This window comes from Bacillus rossius, chromosome 14 (assembly GCF_032445375.1).
Source record: "Bacillus rossius redtenbacheri isolate Brsri chromosome 14, Brsri_v3, whole genome shotgun sequence".
Classification (NCBI taxonomy): Eukaryota; Metazoa; Arthropoda; class Insecta; order Phasmatodea; family Bacillidae; genus Bacillus; species Bacillus rossius.
Window position 1 is genome coordinate 27180478 of NC_086341.1, and position 16198 is coordinate 27196675.

The 16198-nt window shown below is 36.4% G+C and overlaps 2 protein-coding genes across 5 annotated transcripts in view; both read right to left on the minus strand.

Moving 5' to 3' along the window:
* LOC134538740 (serine/threonine-protein kinase 26) overlaps window positions 1-16198 on the minus strand; it is a 473430-nt gene that overhangs the window by 353128 nt on the left and 104104 nt on the right. The gene's annotated exons all lie outside the window — the stretch shown is intronic.
* Window positions 7449-14548, minus strand: LOC134538738 (piggyBac transposable element-derived protein 3-like). Its single transcript, XM_063380198.1, has 2 exons — window positions 14035-14548; window positions 7449-13719 (listed from the first exon to the last, which is right to left on the minus strand). Exon 2 carries the CDS (start codon window positions 13710-13712, stop codon window positions 11955-11957), a length of 1758 nt encoding a protein of 585 aa, XP_063236268.1. The 5' UTR covers window positions 13713-13719; window positions 14035-14548; the 3' UTR covers window positions 7449-11954.

Consider the following 16198-nt stretch of genomic DNA (forward strand, 5'->3'; position numbering starts at 1 on the left):
CCTAAAAATATCCAATTCCTCTATCTGTGAAGTTTCACTTGCAACGGCCATGGCGGCCACACAATTTTTCTTTTTCGTTTCGCTGACTAGAGACTACGAATACACAACGTATCGCTCTTAACAGCTATACGAAGTGTTTAAGATACAGTTAGGCGACACTACTTCTGGATGACGCGACAATAGCTGTCTTGAAAGAAAGAACGAAATTTACGGTCGCGATAAACTCTTCATTCGCATTGCGACGTGTCTCGATGATACGAAGTTAGTTACACTCGAGACTCCAGAGTTGCTATCGCGATAGATGCTGACGCGAAGGTAAGGTAAGTTACACTCGAGACTCCTGAGTTGCTATTGCGATAGCTGCTGACACGAAGATGTTACACTCGGGACTCCCGAGTTGCTATCGCGATAGCTGCTGACACAAAGTTAAGTTACACTCGAGACTCCAGAGTTGCTATTGCGATAGCTGCTGACACAAAGGTAAGGTGGTTACACTCGAGACTCCTGAGTTGCTATTGCGATAGCTGCTGACACAAAGTTAAGTTACACTCGAAACTCCAGAGTTGCTATCGCGATATATGCTGACACGAAGGTAAGGTGGTTACACTCGAGACTCCCGAGTTGCTATCGCGATAGCTGCTGACACAGTTCAACCACTCACAACAGCACACGGAACGGTCGTATGCATGGGAGAGAGGTAGTGTACATGGGAGGGAAATGCTACGGACGCATGGCGCAACAGACAATGAGAGCAGAGTAGTATACAATTTTGGCAGAAATCGGGAACGGAGAATTATAACGATATTTATTTATATAACTGACTCATGATAAATTCATATTAATTTTTTTCATTTTTATTTTAGGTTCCTTGAATTTTAACTAAAATTGTTGCATGCTCTGTCTAAACATAATAAAATGTGTGAATTGGAAAATACTGTTTACAGGCTTTTTGTCAGCTGTCGCATGAAAAATCACACTTAAATATTTTAATTCTTAACACTACCAACATAAGTTATATTTATGGCGAAATTTAATTGGCTAAATTTAACACATAAGAATTCGATTGTGAATCCATTTCGCACATTAGTGTGCTTTAGGACGTGTGGATGGTTTGCCGGTACTTTTTTTTTATATTGGGAACACAGTTAAATATACTCGGAGTGTGTCCTGCTTCGAGCCAACTTTATTTTTCTTCTGCTTTGTTTGTACATAGAGTTTTACGTCACACGATTATGCATGGAATCTTCGTGACTATAGTGGGCTTAGGACCACTCGGTTATCTAACACGACTCTCACAACTGAGTGAGACGCGTTAGCGATCAAGATCACTCAGTAACCCACTTTTTTATTGAGATTATAATGATTAATAACTAATCTCTTTATATTTCAATTATACTCCTAGATGAGTTGAGTGTTTCATAGTTAAGAAAAATTGTAAGCTTACATTACAAAACATTTAATTATTTATTTTATTGGCGAAGTTGTCTACTACTTTACTAGACATATACTTACAAAGAACATGAGTAAAGTGATAATAAAATCAAAATAACGTATACAACTAAGTTAACACAACGAAGAAAGTAAACACAATTACATTTCAAACTAAATAAACAAATGCAAGCAAGTATAAAAAAGAACAAATTGAAACATATAAGATATTAATCAAGAAATTACGTATAAGAAATTAAGAAATGAATTTTTAAAAAATTTACTTCAATAGCACCCTCTGCTGTGTACTTGACACATCCATATTTTTTTTTTCATCTAGTAAATCAATTGTCACCAAACCTCTAGACATCCTAATAAAGAACTTTAATTAATAACCTTACTGTTTCTTCGACCGATTTTTAAGAACGCTACGAAAACAAGAATAATGCATGCTAGCACATAAACATACTCCATGTGGATTGATTATCCGTTTACCGCCTTATGGGTTGTGTTTAAAGTGGAACCAGCTTCTTTCAAAGATAAGAGCCGATAAGGAAAGAAATATTGCAAAAGGTGAACATTACGTTTTGGAACTTCTTATACAGTCAAATTTAAAACCCCATAAACCATCATCTCTAGTCATTACTCATACCAGTGATTCATAACATCTGCCACTCTCAAGACTGATTTACACGTATATATGATCACCATCCATTTAAATTTTGCAAGTAAAACGTTGTCTCAACATTAAAAAAAAAAAAAACGGAAACTACACAAATTACAGTAGCTGCACTGGTAAGTTTCCGAAACAAATGTGTACTCATTAAAGAAAAGAAAAAAAATCATCAAAACGTTTTTAGCACAGAGAAAAATGTAGCTTCAAATACTACTACGCATTAACTCTTTAACATCAACAAAATGAATCTTAGACTTCAAATTTTACCAATGAATCTCTGAACTCCAAATTTACCATACAGAGCATTGACTCGTTTCAAGGAACTAATCGACAACTTCAAAATAGCCAAAATTGTTGGCGCGGTCCGAAAATGGCTTTCCGGGAAGGAGAACTCGAAATAGAGGGAATAGTGGCTCGCCGAAGGGGCTCTCTCGCAGACTATCGTCCAATCTAAATGTGTTCCGCGCTTAATTGTGACCAAACGGGCGGCGGTCACGCACGCCCCCCAAGTCGCGGTGGAGTGGGTTTGTGTGTCCCAGGCGCCAAATTTGAGAAAGGGAAGAAAGGGATGGTAAAGGGGGGGGGGGGGACCGGCATTCCACGGAATACCAACCAGCTCGCGTACACGAACACTGTCCGGAATTCCGCTGTGGCCGAAGGAATCTCGTTTTCAATTTAAGGCCAAGACGAACAAGTACAATTCCTAACGAGTGATGCAAGTTTAGCGTGAACTATAACTAAAATGTCCGCCCCGCCTGGTACAGTGGCAGCCGACCTCCGTAGCGTAGTCGGGTACGCACTGGCTAGCGGTGCGAGGGGTTCTGAGTTCGAGTCCCGGGTAATGCATGGGTGTAAATTTGTAAATGTTAAAATTTGTCACCGATTTATCCAAGTCAATACAATTGTCACACTAAACACTCGAACTATAAGAAATAATAAATAAATAAAGGGGGGATGGTTGGCTGGTTGATGATGATGGAAATCACCAGCCAGCCAAACATTTAAAAAAAAAAAAAAAAAAAAAAAGTGGCTAATGCGTCCGGCTGGCGGCCAAGAGGACCCGGGTTCGATTCCCGGCCGGGGAAGGGACTGGCAATTGCACAACCCTGCCTTGGCAAGCAGAGGGACGTCAGCTGGGGTCTCGAAATTGAGGAGGTTGCTGCAATAAGGGCCTATGGGACCACGGGCCCTTTATTTGGGAAGAATACAAAAAAAAGAATTCCACATATCCTAATCTCTATGGTCACCAAACATTATCCAGAAATTTTAATTTGTTGTGTTGGTATGAAAAGTTTTATGTGATGATGTTATGAGCCCTTATTGAAGAGAACCATTTTAATTGTTGAAAAAGATTTTTTTTCCAGATAAATAGATTACTTACTATTTTTTGTGTGTTTGTGTATTAGTGGTGAAAGATTGGGAAAACATTTATTTAGTAAGTTACAGGATATTGTTCAATAACTTCTGTACGCATGTGTTTATTGGAGTAACTGTGCTCCGACTTAATGTGTGCCTCCACGAAAACTTTGCACCTTGGCATCTCAGAGCATTGTTTTGGAGCATGGGCCCTTGTTGCAGCAACCTTCTTTAATTTTTTGGTACTTGCATAAGTAGAATATTTTGAAGCGAAATATGTTTACAAATGCAGAGAATAATTTTGCATTCTTTGTCACCCTGTAATTAATTATTACAGACGTAAATGGGAAATTTTGTGCCGGTTTGGCCGTGCATCGGATCCATACCAGTATACCCCAGCTGATTGGTACACGCTACGAGAAAAAAACAAAACACATTCGATTACCGGCCAAATCATCGCATAATTCTTCATTCTGCAATTACTGATTTATATGCACACCGAAGTCATAAAAAAATTTTTAAATATCAGTTTACACAAATATATGTACTCGTAATTGTTTTCAAATATTTACCGAAATTCATAACTATAACAAACCACCTTCAATCCTAAGTACGAAAAAACTCTCGAAAGGAGCTGTGAACGCAGTTGTTTGTTTTATTTTTAAAGTTATACTTTTTTTCGGCTCATGAAAAAATAATGGGTGAATTTTTACGATACACGCGTACTATGCAAAGAAATTTTCACTGGATGAAAAAAAAAGGTTACATAAAAATTATTTATGTAGTTTTTACTTAATTTTATATTGAATACTGGTCCATATTAATAAAAATACATTTATTGTGAATATTAGTAAAATAAATTGTTTTTATAAACTTTTTCAAGTGTATTTATACAAGTGAGGTTATGTTTCCGTATGTTTAATTTATTTGCTTTATAAATGATTATATTATTTAATAAATAATTATAATTAATTAGAATAAACATACAGCACTTTCGTGACAATGCCTTAATTAAAATTTATGTCGATTATTTTACTAAATTAAATAATTAAATTTATACATGAATTATATTAATATTGAATAGTCAGTATTTATTATTTTTTTTTTAAAGTGACTGAATTTATGCCATAGCAACAGTATTTACAATATCATTCCAGTAATTTTATTACTTTATTTCTATTAATTATTTGCATGCAAAATTAAAGTTATTTTTTTATTACGCCACGTAATTATAACTTCTAACGAGCGTACATTAGTATACACACCCAAATTTTATTTCACTATTTTTATGGGAAATATTTTACCAGCAACGTTTAATAACTACACTGATATTATTTTATTCAAGTGTAAACAGGGTTATCACTTTCTTACTTTAACCGATTACCCTGAGTGTTTCCTGTTTTTTTCTGTCCATTTTAAAATTTTTCTCCATCTCATCTGCCTATAGATGTATTAAAATACACATTATTATCAAAACACATTCCAGTAAACATTAAAATTCAGAATTGACTATAAAATATCTTCCCGCAAACTATACCGTTTGCACTGTTATTACCATCAACATAACAAAATCAATTCTGCCAGTCTGATAAAAGAAAACGAATATACTTGTTTGATAAAACTTTGTAATTATATATAATAGATTATAAGCAAGAGAATTTGCTTCAAATTAATGCACAGTTATTTGAAAACACTGCGTTTATTTCATGTAAGTAAGAAACAAACAGGGATAATTTACGACTTACTAATGTATGATGAAATTACATACTGGTTTCAGGACATTAAGATACTACATAATATGAAAAATCATACGACACTTCTTTGTAACTAAGATAGTGTTAAAGTATAGTGCCGACTTTCGCACCCATTGTCTAATAAACTATCTTAAGCCGCGTCCAAGTGGAATATTGTACCGACGTTTCGCTTAGCATTGCAGCAAGGCGTCTTCAGGGTTGAGAAATCAACTAAAGCGTAAGGTTCTGTGTATACCACCAAGAGGCCTCTCCTGACTGACCGTATATACAGAGCCTTACCACCTACTAGACTGTAGTTTTTTTTGTAAATGGAGCAAATATTCATGTAAAAATTACATATATTTGTAAATTTACATTAAAACAACAGTACCTACCACTAGAAAATAGTGATCGCTGTAATACTGGGTTTAGTACCGCCAATAGTTATAAGTTATTTGTAAACCGTTCTTTGAATAACTTTCCGCTATCAACTGCGCACATTAATAAGCACAATAAAACAAAATAAAGCCAAATGATTGAATATTCTATTATATTTTCGATGGTTTGAAAAATTCATGCTTGAATTAAACGTAAAAAAATATAAAATTACGCGCCAATTTTCGAAAGAAATACTCAGCATTATCTCGGAAAACCCGTATTTTTATGGTGCTAAAAAATAACCATAGCCATGTGTTGCACGAAGTTGCAATATCTTGGCAACTGGTTTCCAAAGGAATCGTTTGTAAAAGTTCAGGGCGAAACGTCGGTGCAATCTACCACTTCGGTGCGGGCCGTGATGGTTGTTCCGCACGCCTGCCGGAAGCGAGACAGGAACCCGGCAGCATGTGGTCCGGACACGGCGAGCCAGCGACCTCGCGCAAAGGTCGCCTGGTCTTCGGGCGGATGACAGCCGCCGTGACGCAAAATCTAAACCGGCCAACACCGTGGGTGGTCGATTCCGTGAAGAAAACACTCGCCGCGGGAAGAAGCCCGCGCAAATGCCACGTCTCTCAAATGTCACTTCTCTTCCAATCCTCTGGGCAGACAGGTCCGTTTACCAATGCCGCGGAAACGGAGAAAGAACATGTAGGATCTCAGTTTCTACGGCAACACGCAGACAGAGACGGAGCCGTACGGATCAGCTCGGCAATGTTGAGCTCTTCTGTTTACGTCGCTCCGTGCGACCAACAGAAGCCGAGTATTTTGCTGCGGTGGTAGACCTGTTTGTTTTACGTCCTAAATACGTTAAAAATAAGTCCGAAACACATCTAGTGTTCTATTTTGCCCTTGTAGTTTATTTTGATTGCATATGTAAATTCTGCCCGTGCCATGCAGTGGTGTAGCAAGCGGGTGGCAGGGATGGCCCCCGCCAGGGGCGCCGGAGCAGTAGCCCAGGAAATGAAAGGAAAAAATGTATAAATGTCGGGAAAAATTAGAGACAAGCTGAACTTTTGGCAGGTGTTAGGACCCAAAAAGAGGTGTATTTTCCCAAAAGTCCCCACCCCTTCCCTTTGTGCTTACCCCCCTACCCATCCTTAAACATCCGATTTGCAAGCATTTGGATTACCCTTCATATCTCCGTTGTTATTTATCACAGTCAAATTTTCTATATATAGTTTTATTCCTTATGTTATTATCTACAATAAAAATATATATAGTTTTGTTCTAAGATTAGCAGTTAACTAGATATTAGCTGAGGAATGTAAATTTTTACAATTTTATGTAAAGTTTGTTAAGAATATTTAAGTTTAAATTTTTATTTGGGACAATTTCACGAAACACTTAAGATAAAAAGTGTAGAATGATTCTTTAGCTTTCTAACAGTATTAATTTTTCATAGTTTGGATGACGATAGCATGAAGTAGACTTAAGAACTCGCCTCTCGCAACCCGGACTTAAAAGCAATCTGCCGCACCCTATTCAAGCTCGCTCCGCTGGCCTTAAACGTTACTTGTAATTCTTCCTAATTATTCTAAATAAATTATATATACAATTTTAGTTCAGAATACAGAAACAAAGTTGGTTTAATGTATTATTTTTGCCAGTTTTGGTTCGGAGGGGCGTCAACCCTAACCCACATAGGATCGTTCAATTATCCACCACCTATGGACCCGCTGTGTCCCGGACTGGGCAACAACCGCAGCTGTGAACCAAAATACATGACTGCTTATTCACAGTATGTGATAAAGAGCGATCAGTATCATCCACCGCATCACGGACCACCCACCCACCCACCACTTCAAGCTGTTGTGACATTTACTGAATTATTCACTTCTTTATGTGCATTTTTCATTTAAAAACTTTGCTATTATTTACACATCATGCTATTTAATTTGTATAGACAATTTCTACTTACAACAAAAATACTTCAATGTATTTTACAAACAGATCTATTCATAACGTTTTCGACTCAACGCCTACATACATAATTATACATCATCAATTGCATCTTCATCTTCATCTATGGCTGTTGCATTGTTACACGAAAGACCATTGCAGTGTTCACACATAGATGAGCAATGTAAACCTGTCTTTTGACATCCACAATAGTTCCCACATGCAGATTTACATGAACATGACACTAAGTGCAACAGATCGTTTGGTGCAAAAGGCTTAGATGTGGTAATTGGCTTAAGTACGTTTCTCTCGCATCCAGCTTCTCTTACACACTTATCCAAAATAATAAATGGAAGAGCCATGACATATGTTGAGTCACATTTTCCCCTTCTGCTGTTAATGGGGTTCATGAAACCATTCCATCCTGCTTGGACATTCATTCCAGAAAGCCAAATATAGTTTAGAGGAAACATGGTTGCTACTGTGAAGTCTGAATTTTTCAGCTCAGCTTTTAATTCGTTGTAGTCTTTCACAGTAATGCTACTAAGTCCGTTGTGGGCTTTTTTCTTTGGGTAAGATCGTATCCTAATGCTTTCTGGATTAAATGTTCCAGAAGATTTCCATGCAACCTTTACTTGAGTTTCAACACTAGAATCTGGGGTAATAGTTTGGACCCCGCCCATTGCATGAAACGTGTTCACGCCATCCAGTGTTCGAACATTGACATCAGCATTATCAAAATCATGCTGTATGAAAGCATCTTCATTGACATTTAGTGATCCTGAATTTATGAGAGCATTAATGTACACGGAAGCTTCTTAATAGGATGCACAAATACCCATAGAAGATAACGATGTAGTGTTAGAGCTAAGCCAATGTGAAGTGGTAACAAAAATGATCTGGGTCTTACAGCTGATATAATAGCATGGTTTATGACTACACATTTTCTGTCTACCATTTAAAACTCTGAAACGTTTTTATTTTTCGTAACTCTTTGTGTGAAAGCAGCTAATGTATTTGGTATTAAATGTTCTCCTCCACATGTAATGTCACTGGTACCTGGATATGTTTCATGATCATATGCCTTCTTTTGAATATCTTCTTTAATGATGTCAGCTGCAGCCAATACATTCCTAAGTTTTTCTGTATCTGGGCCATTCCATAACAAAGTGAGCCTGGAGCCAAAATTTTAAAAATGTGAATAATTGTTTATTATTCAGGGAAATGAGAAGTAAATATATGCTATGTTAATTTGCCAAAACAAAAAAGTTGAAAATATATTTAAATGTATGAAAGTAATTGGTTGTGTCTTAAGTGTTGAAAGTTGTCAGCTTGTGACACAATTTTTGTTGTCTAGTTTGGCAACATTGTAGATACTTCATTACTTACTTTCAGTGTTCTCAGTTTATTCATAGTGAAGTTAATATCTTGTTCTTCAAGCTGCATATGAAGTTTGTTTTGTAAGGTAAGCCATTTTTGTGATATTATCGAAAAAAGAAAAGCATGTGCTTAGTTGTCCCACCCGTGACAAAAAACTTACTTAAGTGTATCTTGTGTAAAACCCAGTTTGAGGTTAGGGTTATAATGTTGTGGAAGTAAGGATTTAGTTGAGTGAATCATGTTGCAAAAAATTTGGACAGATGAAGATAGTACAATTATGTATATATATAAACATTTTGACCTGTCCCACCCGTGACAAGATCAGTGGCGCTGGTGATGCATTAACTAACTGTCAGCTAAATTCATAGATTATACCTATTATTTTAAAAGAGGACAATGCCCTCCTTTTTGACATTTTTTCCTAATTATGCCAATAGTACAGTAACTCATTTTGCAGTTTTAATTTCAAGTCCAATATTGTAGGTAATAATTATTGATCTCATTAATTGGTTTAAATTTGTCTTTAAAATGTATTGCAGTATATATCTACAATTTTCTGGGGTATTGTTTGTGCAGGCATGGGGAAAACTACATCAGCTGAGAGGATGAGAAAGCTCAGAAAAAAGCTTAAAGAGGATGAGAAAATATATAGAAGTCATCGAGAAAAGGAACGAGAAAGAGATAGGATCCGGCGAGAGAAGATGAAAAGGAAAGAAATGTCATCTATTCGGCTGTGTAAGGAAAGAAGACGGAAAGATGCTGACAGAAAAAGAAAATACAGGCAAAAGAAAAAGAATGCAAGTATTGAAATGTAGAGTCTTTAAACTAAGATATTCAGATGTGTACTCAGATTCTGAAAATAATCACGATGATAATAGCCAGTGCTGCAAAGATTCCCAAGAACAACCAGATGTTCTTCAATTTGTTGCAAAACCAGATGTTGCCAATGTAGTGCCAGGAACATTTTTGCTCGTAGAATTCGTCACGACCAGCAAGAAGAATGCTGTCAAGTATAAGTATGCAGCCATTTGTCAAAGTGAAGTAGAAGGTGATGGAGAACTGAAAATCATGTGCATGAGAACTGTTGGAGAGAGTGGCAAACTATTTAGGGCCGATGAAAAATATGTCTCCTATGTGCAATTTGAACAGGTTCTTTCTCTGTTGCCAACACCTGAAGTGAAAAACATAAGAAATAGTGTTATTTATGACTTTCCTTGCCAGTTGGATGTCTATGAACAAACATGAACTTAGTTAAAAAGAAAACTTTTGCCAACAACATATTATTTTGGGCATTTTGTTTTTGTTACTACTATTACTTTGATTATATTATTTTTAATTTCTCACAAGTGTAGAATTTGTCTTTCAAAGTTATTCACTGTTAAACATGCAGTTTTTAGTTGGTCTAAAATTTTATTTACTTGATTAATTCTCATTGTGTCCCACCCGTGACACGGAGTGGTCCCACCTGTGACAGAACAAAGTTGTATATTATTTTCAATATTAGTGTTTTAGCTCCTCCTCTCATGTGGTAATGTATAGATCAATGCCTCCCATATAAGATTATTATGAGTTCAATTGTGTTACACTCATAAATTCACAGTTTTTTCCGAGAAACTTGTTGTGTCTAAGGCTATGTCTTTTTTCTGTCCCACCCGTGACAAATGTTTAGGCACTAGTATTTAATTATCATAAGAAGATTTAAAAGTAAACCATTAACCAATAAATAGCATTGTGACTGTAGTTCACACACTGCAAAGATAATATACAATAAATATTTTTTGAAGCTTATTTTAAATCCCTGAATAAATTAAATGCTGCACAAGTGTCCCACCCGTGACAATGGAATGGCCCATCTAGGTTCCTATCTCTTTCTTTGTACCAGGTCTCAAAAATTTTATGGACAGTATCAGACAAACACACAATGTTTTTTTCTACCTGAGACATTAGATACCATATTGCGTTCTTTAAAGTGTTCTAGAAGAAGATATTTCAGGTGTTTGTCGGAATATGTACCTTTTTTCCCTGAAATGCATGCCATTATATCTTGCAACTCTTGAATTGAATATTGGCATTCATCGCTTTGTTCAATGTAACTGCACAACATTAAAAAATATTCTTTATCCGTCATTGGTCTGCCCACAAATCCTTCACTTGGGTTTGTCTTTGAAAAAGTGTCATGGCTGTTTTTATGGTATCGTGCTTCTGGGGCTACAAGGTCACTTACATTTAAAATGCGTGCTTTCACTTGATCTCCCCATTCATCGCTCCGATCTTCACATCTCTGCAACAAACTATCTTTAATTTCTAATGTTGCTACCATACGAACTTTTTTCCTACGATACAAAGCAGAATCGACAATTGCCTCTTCCCCACAAAAAAAAATGCAATCATTTTTGTAGTCAAAATTATTTCCTACACTTCGCAAAACAGGCGATAATTTTGAAGGAGGACTTAGTGATGATGTAGTTGCAGCTTTAATACTTGATGGTCTCGTATAGTTTTACCTACACGGTTTGTGTACTCGAACACTTGATTTTCCTTTCAAGTTCTCGTGGAGCCCATCCTTTCATAGAATGCTTGCTTCTGTTATTGTCTTCAACCCTTTTGTAACAACAACAGTATCTCCTTCCGCATCTTTACCGCATAGAATACAAAGTAAACTTAACCTCTTCATGCATGAATTATGAAATTGTAAATACAAAAATTTTGCTTTGAATTTTTCTGAAAGAACTACTAAAATAATGAAGTAAATAATTTTTTTCAGAATTTTTACATTAATAATTTATGATTTATTGATGTGTTGTCATTTGCCACCACCATGCATTTATGTACAACATTATACAGGATGTATAAAACGTAGCAATTGATAAAATAATTACAAACGTAATACAATTAAAACAAGTATCTGACTAAATAGAATGTGAATAAAGACATAACACTTAGAACATGAAAGTTACACGCAGTATTAAACACAAATCATATTACTTGAGAAATAACAGTCATTTTTTTAGTTGAAATATTTTTGCTATGACAATTTACCCTTTTTACTGTGTATGGAAACTTTGCATGCAGTCTGGACAAACAGCCACCTGACACTTGCTACAGATATATCGTGTCCTCTTCTTGCATGTATCATTACGGCATCTCATTTCACGTCCTTCTGCTTTCTTAGGCCAGTGTTCATAGCCATCAAATCGCACCTGCGGTGTTACTGTGAGTGGTACCGTCTTCTTTTTTGATAGTACAGCTTCTTCCAAACAAGACGGTCGACCTCTTTTTCTTACTTCAGTTGTACCAAGAGCAATAAGTGTATGTGCCACAGATGCTTTGAAGGTCACAAATGGAATTTTTTCATTCTTTGCTTCTTTGTATGAAATCCACGCATTTACCAATGCCATGTTCAGGAGATGGAAAAATACACGCAAATACCATTTCTTTGACTTGAATCCATGTGGGTAGTGAGCAATCATTCTGTCAGCTAAGTCGACCCCACCCATGTGTCTATTGTATTCTCCAATAGAGAATGGACGCGGTATTTCCAAAATGGCCTTTGCTTTACGGTCCCATCTGTGTACCTCACTTTCAGGTTGAGCTCCAGCAAAAGAAGATATTGTGTGAACTTCTTTGTTGTCCATCCATATAACCACTGTAATGTTATCATCAGATGTCGCAACTGTAGAACTTCCTCTCTGTAGAAGTTTTCCTGGAACTAGTTTCTCTGCAACCCCTGGAGCCCTATTTATTCTGAGGGTCCCCAAAACCAAAATATCATCACTCCTTAGTTTGCGAATCAATGGTAGACTTGTGAATAAATTGTCTATGAACAGTTTGTGGTTCTTGCCTTTGATATCATGACATAACCTCATTACAGTATCACCAACTGGGCCCAAAGTGCTGCGACTATTCTTATCTTTCCCACTGTAAAACTCGAAACACTGTATGTATCCAGAAGAGCTTGCTCTAACCCAGACTTTGAAACCCCATCTTTTTGGTTTCCCTCTAATATATTGTTTCATTCTACTCCTGCCCTTGAAAGGTATTATCATCTCGTCAATTGCAAGATTTTCTTCAGGGCTCTGGCCAGCATGGAATGAATTATGTAGGGCAGTAATGACAGGTGTCAACTTCCAGAAACGATCTGAAGCTTCATCTGTAGGCTTAGACTCATTGTTTACAAAATGAAGAAAGCGTTTTATTTCCTCAAAGCGATTTAGAGACATTGCATTACAGATCAAGTCAAACCGCATACCCTGAATTGAACTCCAATACATTCTCACACTTGGGTAATGAATGTAGGTCATGATAATATTTATGCCAAGAAAAGTTTGTATTTCCTTCTTCGTCACTTTGAAATTTATTTTACCACACTGGAAGGCATATTGGTTTGTCTCAAATACAATTCTATCAATCAAGTCATCTGGGAAAAATGATTTCAAAAAATCATAAGGAACATTTCCTTGAACATTCACACTGTGACTTCCAGTAAATGCTGGAGGGGGAACATTACTACTGAAAGCATTGTCTCTTCCAGCATGCCACACAGTTCTTTCCCTAACATGATCTGCAGTTGGTGGGGCTGGGGGTACTGCAGCTTTTGTGTTGGAAACCAAATTATTGGAAGTCGGTATATGTGCAGCTTCATAATCAGAATTAAAAATACCTGAACAATCTTGCCTTTCACCACAGTCCTCACCATCTTCATCGCTGCAGAAACTGGCTTCAGATCCAGATGGAATATCTGATTCTCCAAGCGAAAAGAAATAGTGTAAGGCCTCATCCTTTGTCATTCTTAAATTCGCCATAACAGTCCTAAAACATATTTCAACACCGTACATATAAAATCCGAACACTTATTTGGTTATTCCCTTTAAAATATGGCTATAAATTAAATAAAAAGTTAAAAAAATAATTTGTCAATATGTTCCGTTTATGCATGGTGGTGGCATATGACACGATCATAATTTTACAATAATTTGTCACTATTTTCCGTTTATGCATGGTGGTGGCATATGCCACCATAATAATATTACAAATTATTAATAATCAACAATAACAATTATTGTGGTTAAAAATTATAGCCTCTATATTTACATTTGCATGCATACCAAAATAATTTTTACTTACTTCTAAACCGCACATAAATGTGTGAAAAATATTTTCATTTTCTCATAAACCACAAGATGGCGCCATACCAGCACGAACTTCACTATTAAAGCTGCTGGAGCGGCTGAGACATGTGCTGCGATCTCTGGAACGGCTGGTAAACTTCATGCTGTTGTCAAGTGACATCGCCATGCGTTTGTGGATCTCTTTGGTTCGAGCTTCTATTTTTATCACGGACAAGATAGGGTGTTGTCATTTGACACCGTTATGCATGAAGAGGTTAAATGTTCCATTTAAATTTTGGTTAGTATGAATTCTTGTTATAACATGGTAGGTATATTCAGTCCTGAAACATACGAAGACGTAATTACTCATCACTTAGAAAGTTGTTGATTTGCAATTGTCGAATAGTAAAAAGTTACCATAGACTGACAAATGCGCATTTTAATAGTATAATTATTTACTTAAAATGTAAGTTTGGTATTCTGAAGAACCATAAAAACATTACGATAAATAGTCACGATTTTGAATTGAATCAGTTTATAATTAAATTTTTGAAAAGATTTTACTACAAATCTCACACAAAAATGTAAAAATATTTAAGTTATATGATCTATTAATTTCCTTAACTTCAAAAACAGTGTATTGACACACACATCAATAGGCCTAACGGTATTTGATATTTGTGTTGCAATAGAAATCACATTTACGTGATACAAATTAAAAAAGTAAGAAAACTGCAATAAAGCCGACATTTATAATTTATAATATTTTAAAAGATGTCCTGGTGGATCTTAAGACGTGGAGCATCTACAATCGATGATAATATGCGAATGAAGCAGGGCCGGAGTGCTAGGGTGGAGGATAGCACAAGGCTCCGAAGAAGGAAAAAAAAAATCGACAGCCGAACATGCAGTGGTACAAATAAAAAAATAAAAAAAAAGGAGTGGTCCTATCCGGGAACCAAACCCAAATCGTCTTGGTAGGAGAACAGCACTATAACCACTGAATAGCAACAGCCCACGGGAAGAAGTGGTTTTTTATTACAATAATACTTAGCTTTTGTTATTGAAAACATTCTTACCTTCTTAGATTTGCGAGAAGCTGTTGCAAAATTTCTTCAGTTATTAAAAATGAACACCGTACTTTCTAGTACTTCACGTTATTATGTGACGTAGAGTAAGTGGAAGTTTTAGAAAATCACGCACATACACGCTAGAACGTTACCGCACGCTTCAAAACTACTCCAAGAACTAGTCTCTGGAAGACGGGTTACTCAAGGCAGTATACATGTCTTAAGAAATTTATGGTCGGGGGTGGTTAGGGACATTTCCATGACTCAAAATGCCAGTTCACTCGCTCTTGATTGTTAGCCTGTTGTTTAGCCTCCTGAGGCCACCCACTGCAGCACGCACCAAGGGTAGAACAAAATGCAGCGCCTTCCTCACATAATCTAGCGTTATACACATGTTATCGTCATCCAAAATATGAAAAATTAATACCGTTGGAAAGCTAAAGAATCATTCTACACTTTTTATCTTAAGTGTTTCATGAAATTGTCCCAAATAAAATTTTAAGCTTAAATATTCTTAACAAACTTAACATAAAATTGTAAAAATTTAAATTCCTCAGCTAATATCTAGTTAACGGCTAATCTTAGAACAAAACTATAAATAACTTAATTGTAGATAATAATATAAGGAATAAAACTACATATAAAAAATTTGACTCTGATAAATAACAACGTAGATATGAAGGGTAATCCAAATGCTTGCAAATCGGATGTTTAAGGATGGGTAGGGTGGGAAGCACAAAGGGGAGGGGTGGGGACTTTTGGGAAAATATACCTCTAGTTAGGTCCTAACACTTGCGAAAATATCAGCTTGTCTCTAATTTTTCCCGACATAAAACCTTCTTTTCCTGGGCTACAAGGGGGGGGGGGGGGGGGGAGGCGCCGCCGCGACGGTTTCGCGTTACTGAACACCCCATCCAAGAGGGGGCGCCATTTTCGATTCTGGCCAGGGGCGCCATTGTATATATTATTTTAATTAAATTATTATTTCGTAACCTTGAAATGCAATCTCATCAGTTGCCATTTTTTTACGTTTCCGTGTATTGCGGAAGCAGCAGACGCAATAGAGAAATGTTCCAGACGATCCATCTACGTTTCCGTGACATTCTAGAA

Coding starts and splice junctions, on each gene's coding strand:
- LOC134538738 (XM_063380198.1), bottom strand. CDS start 13,712: ATGGCGAATTTAAGAATGACAAAGGATGAGGCCTTACACTATTTCTTT.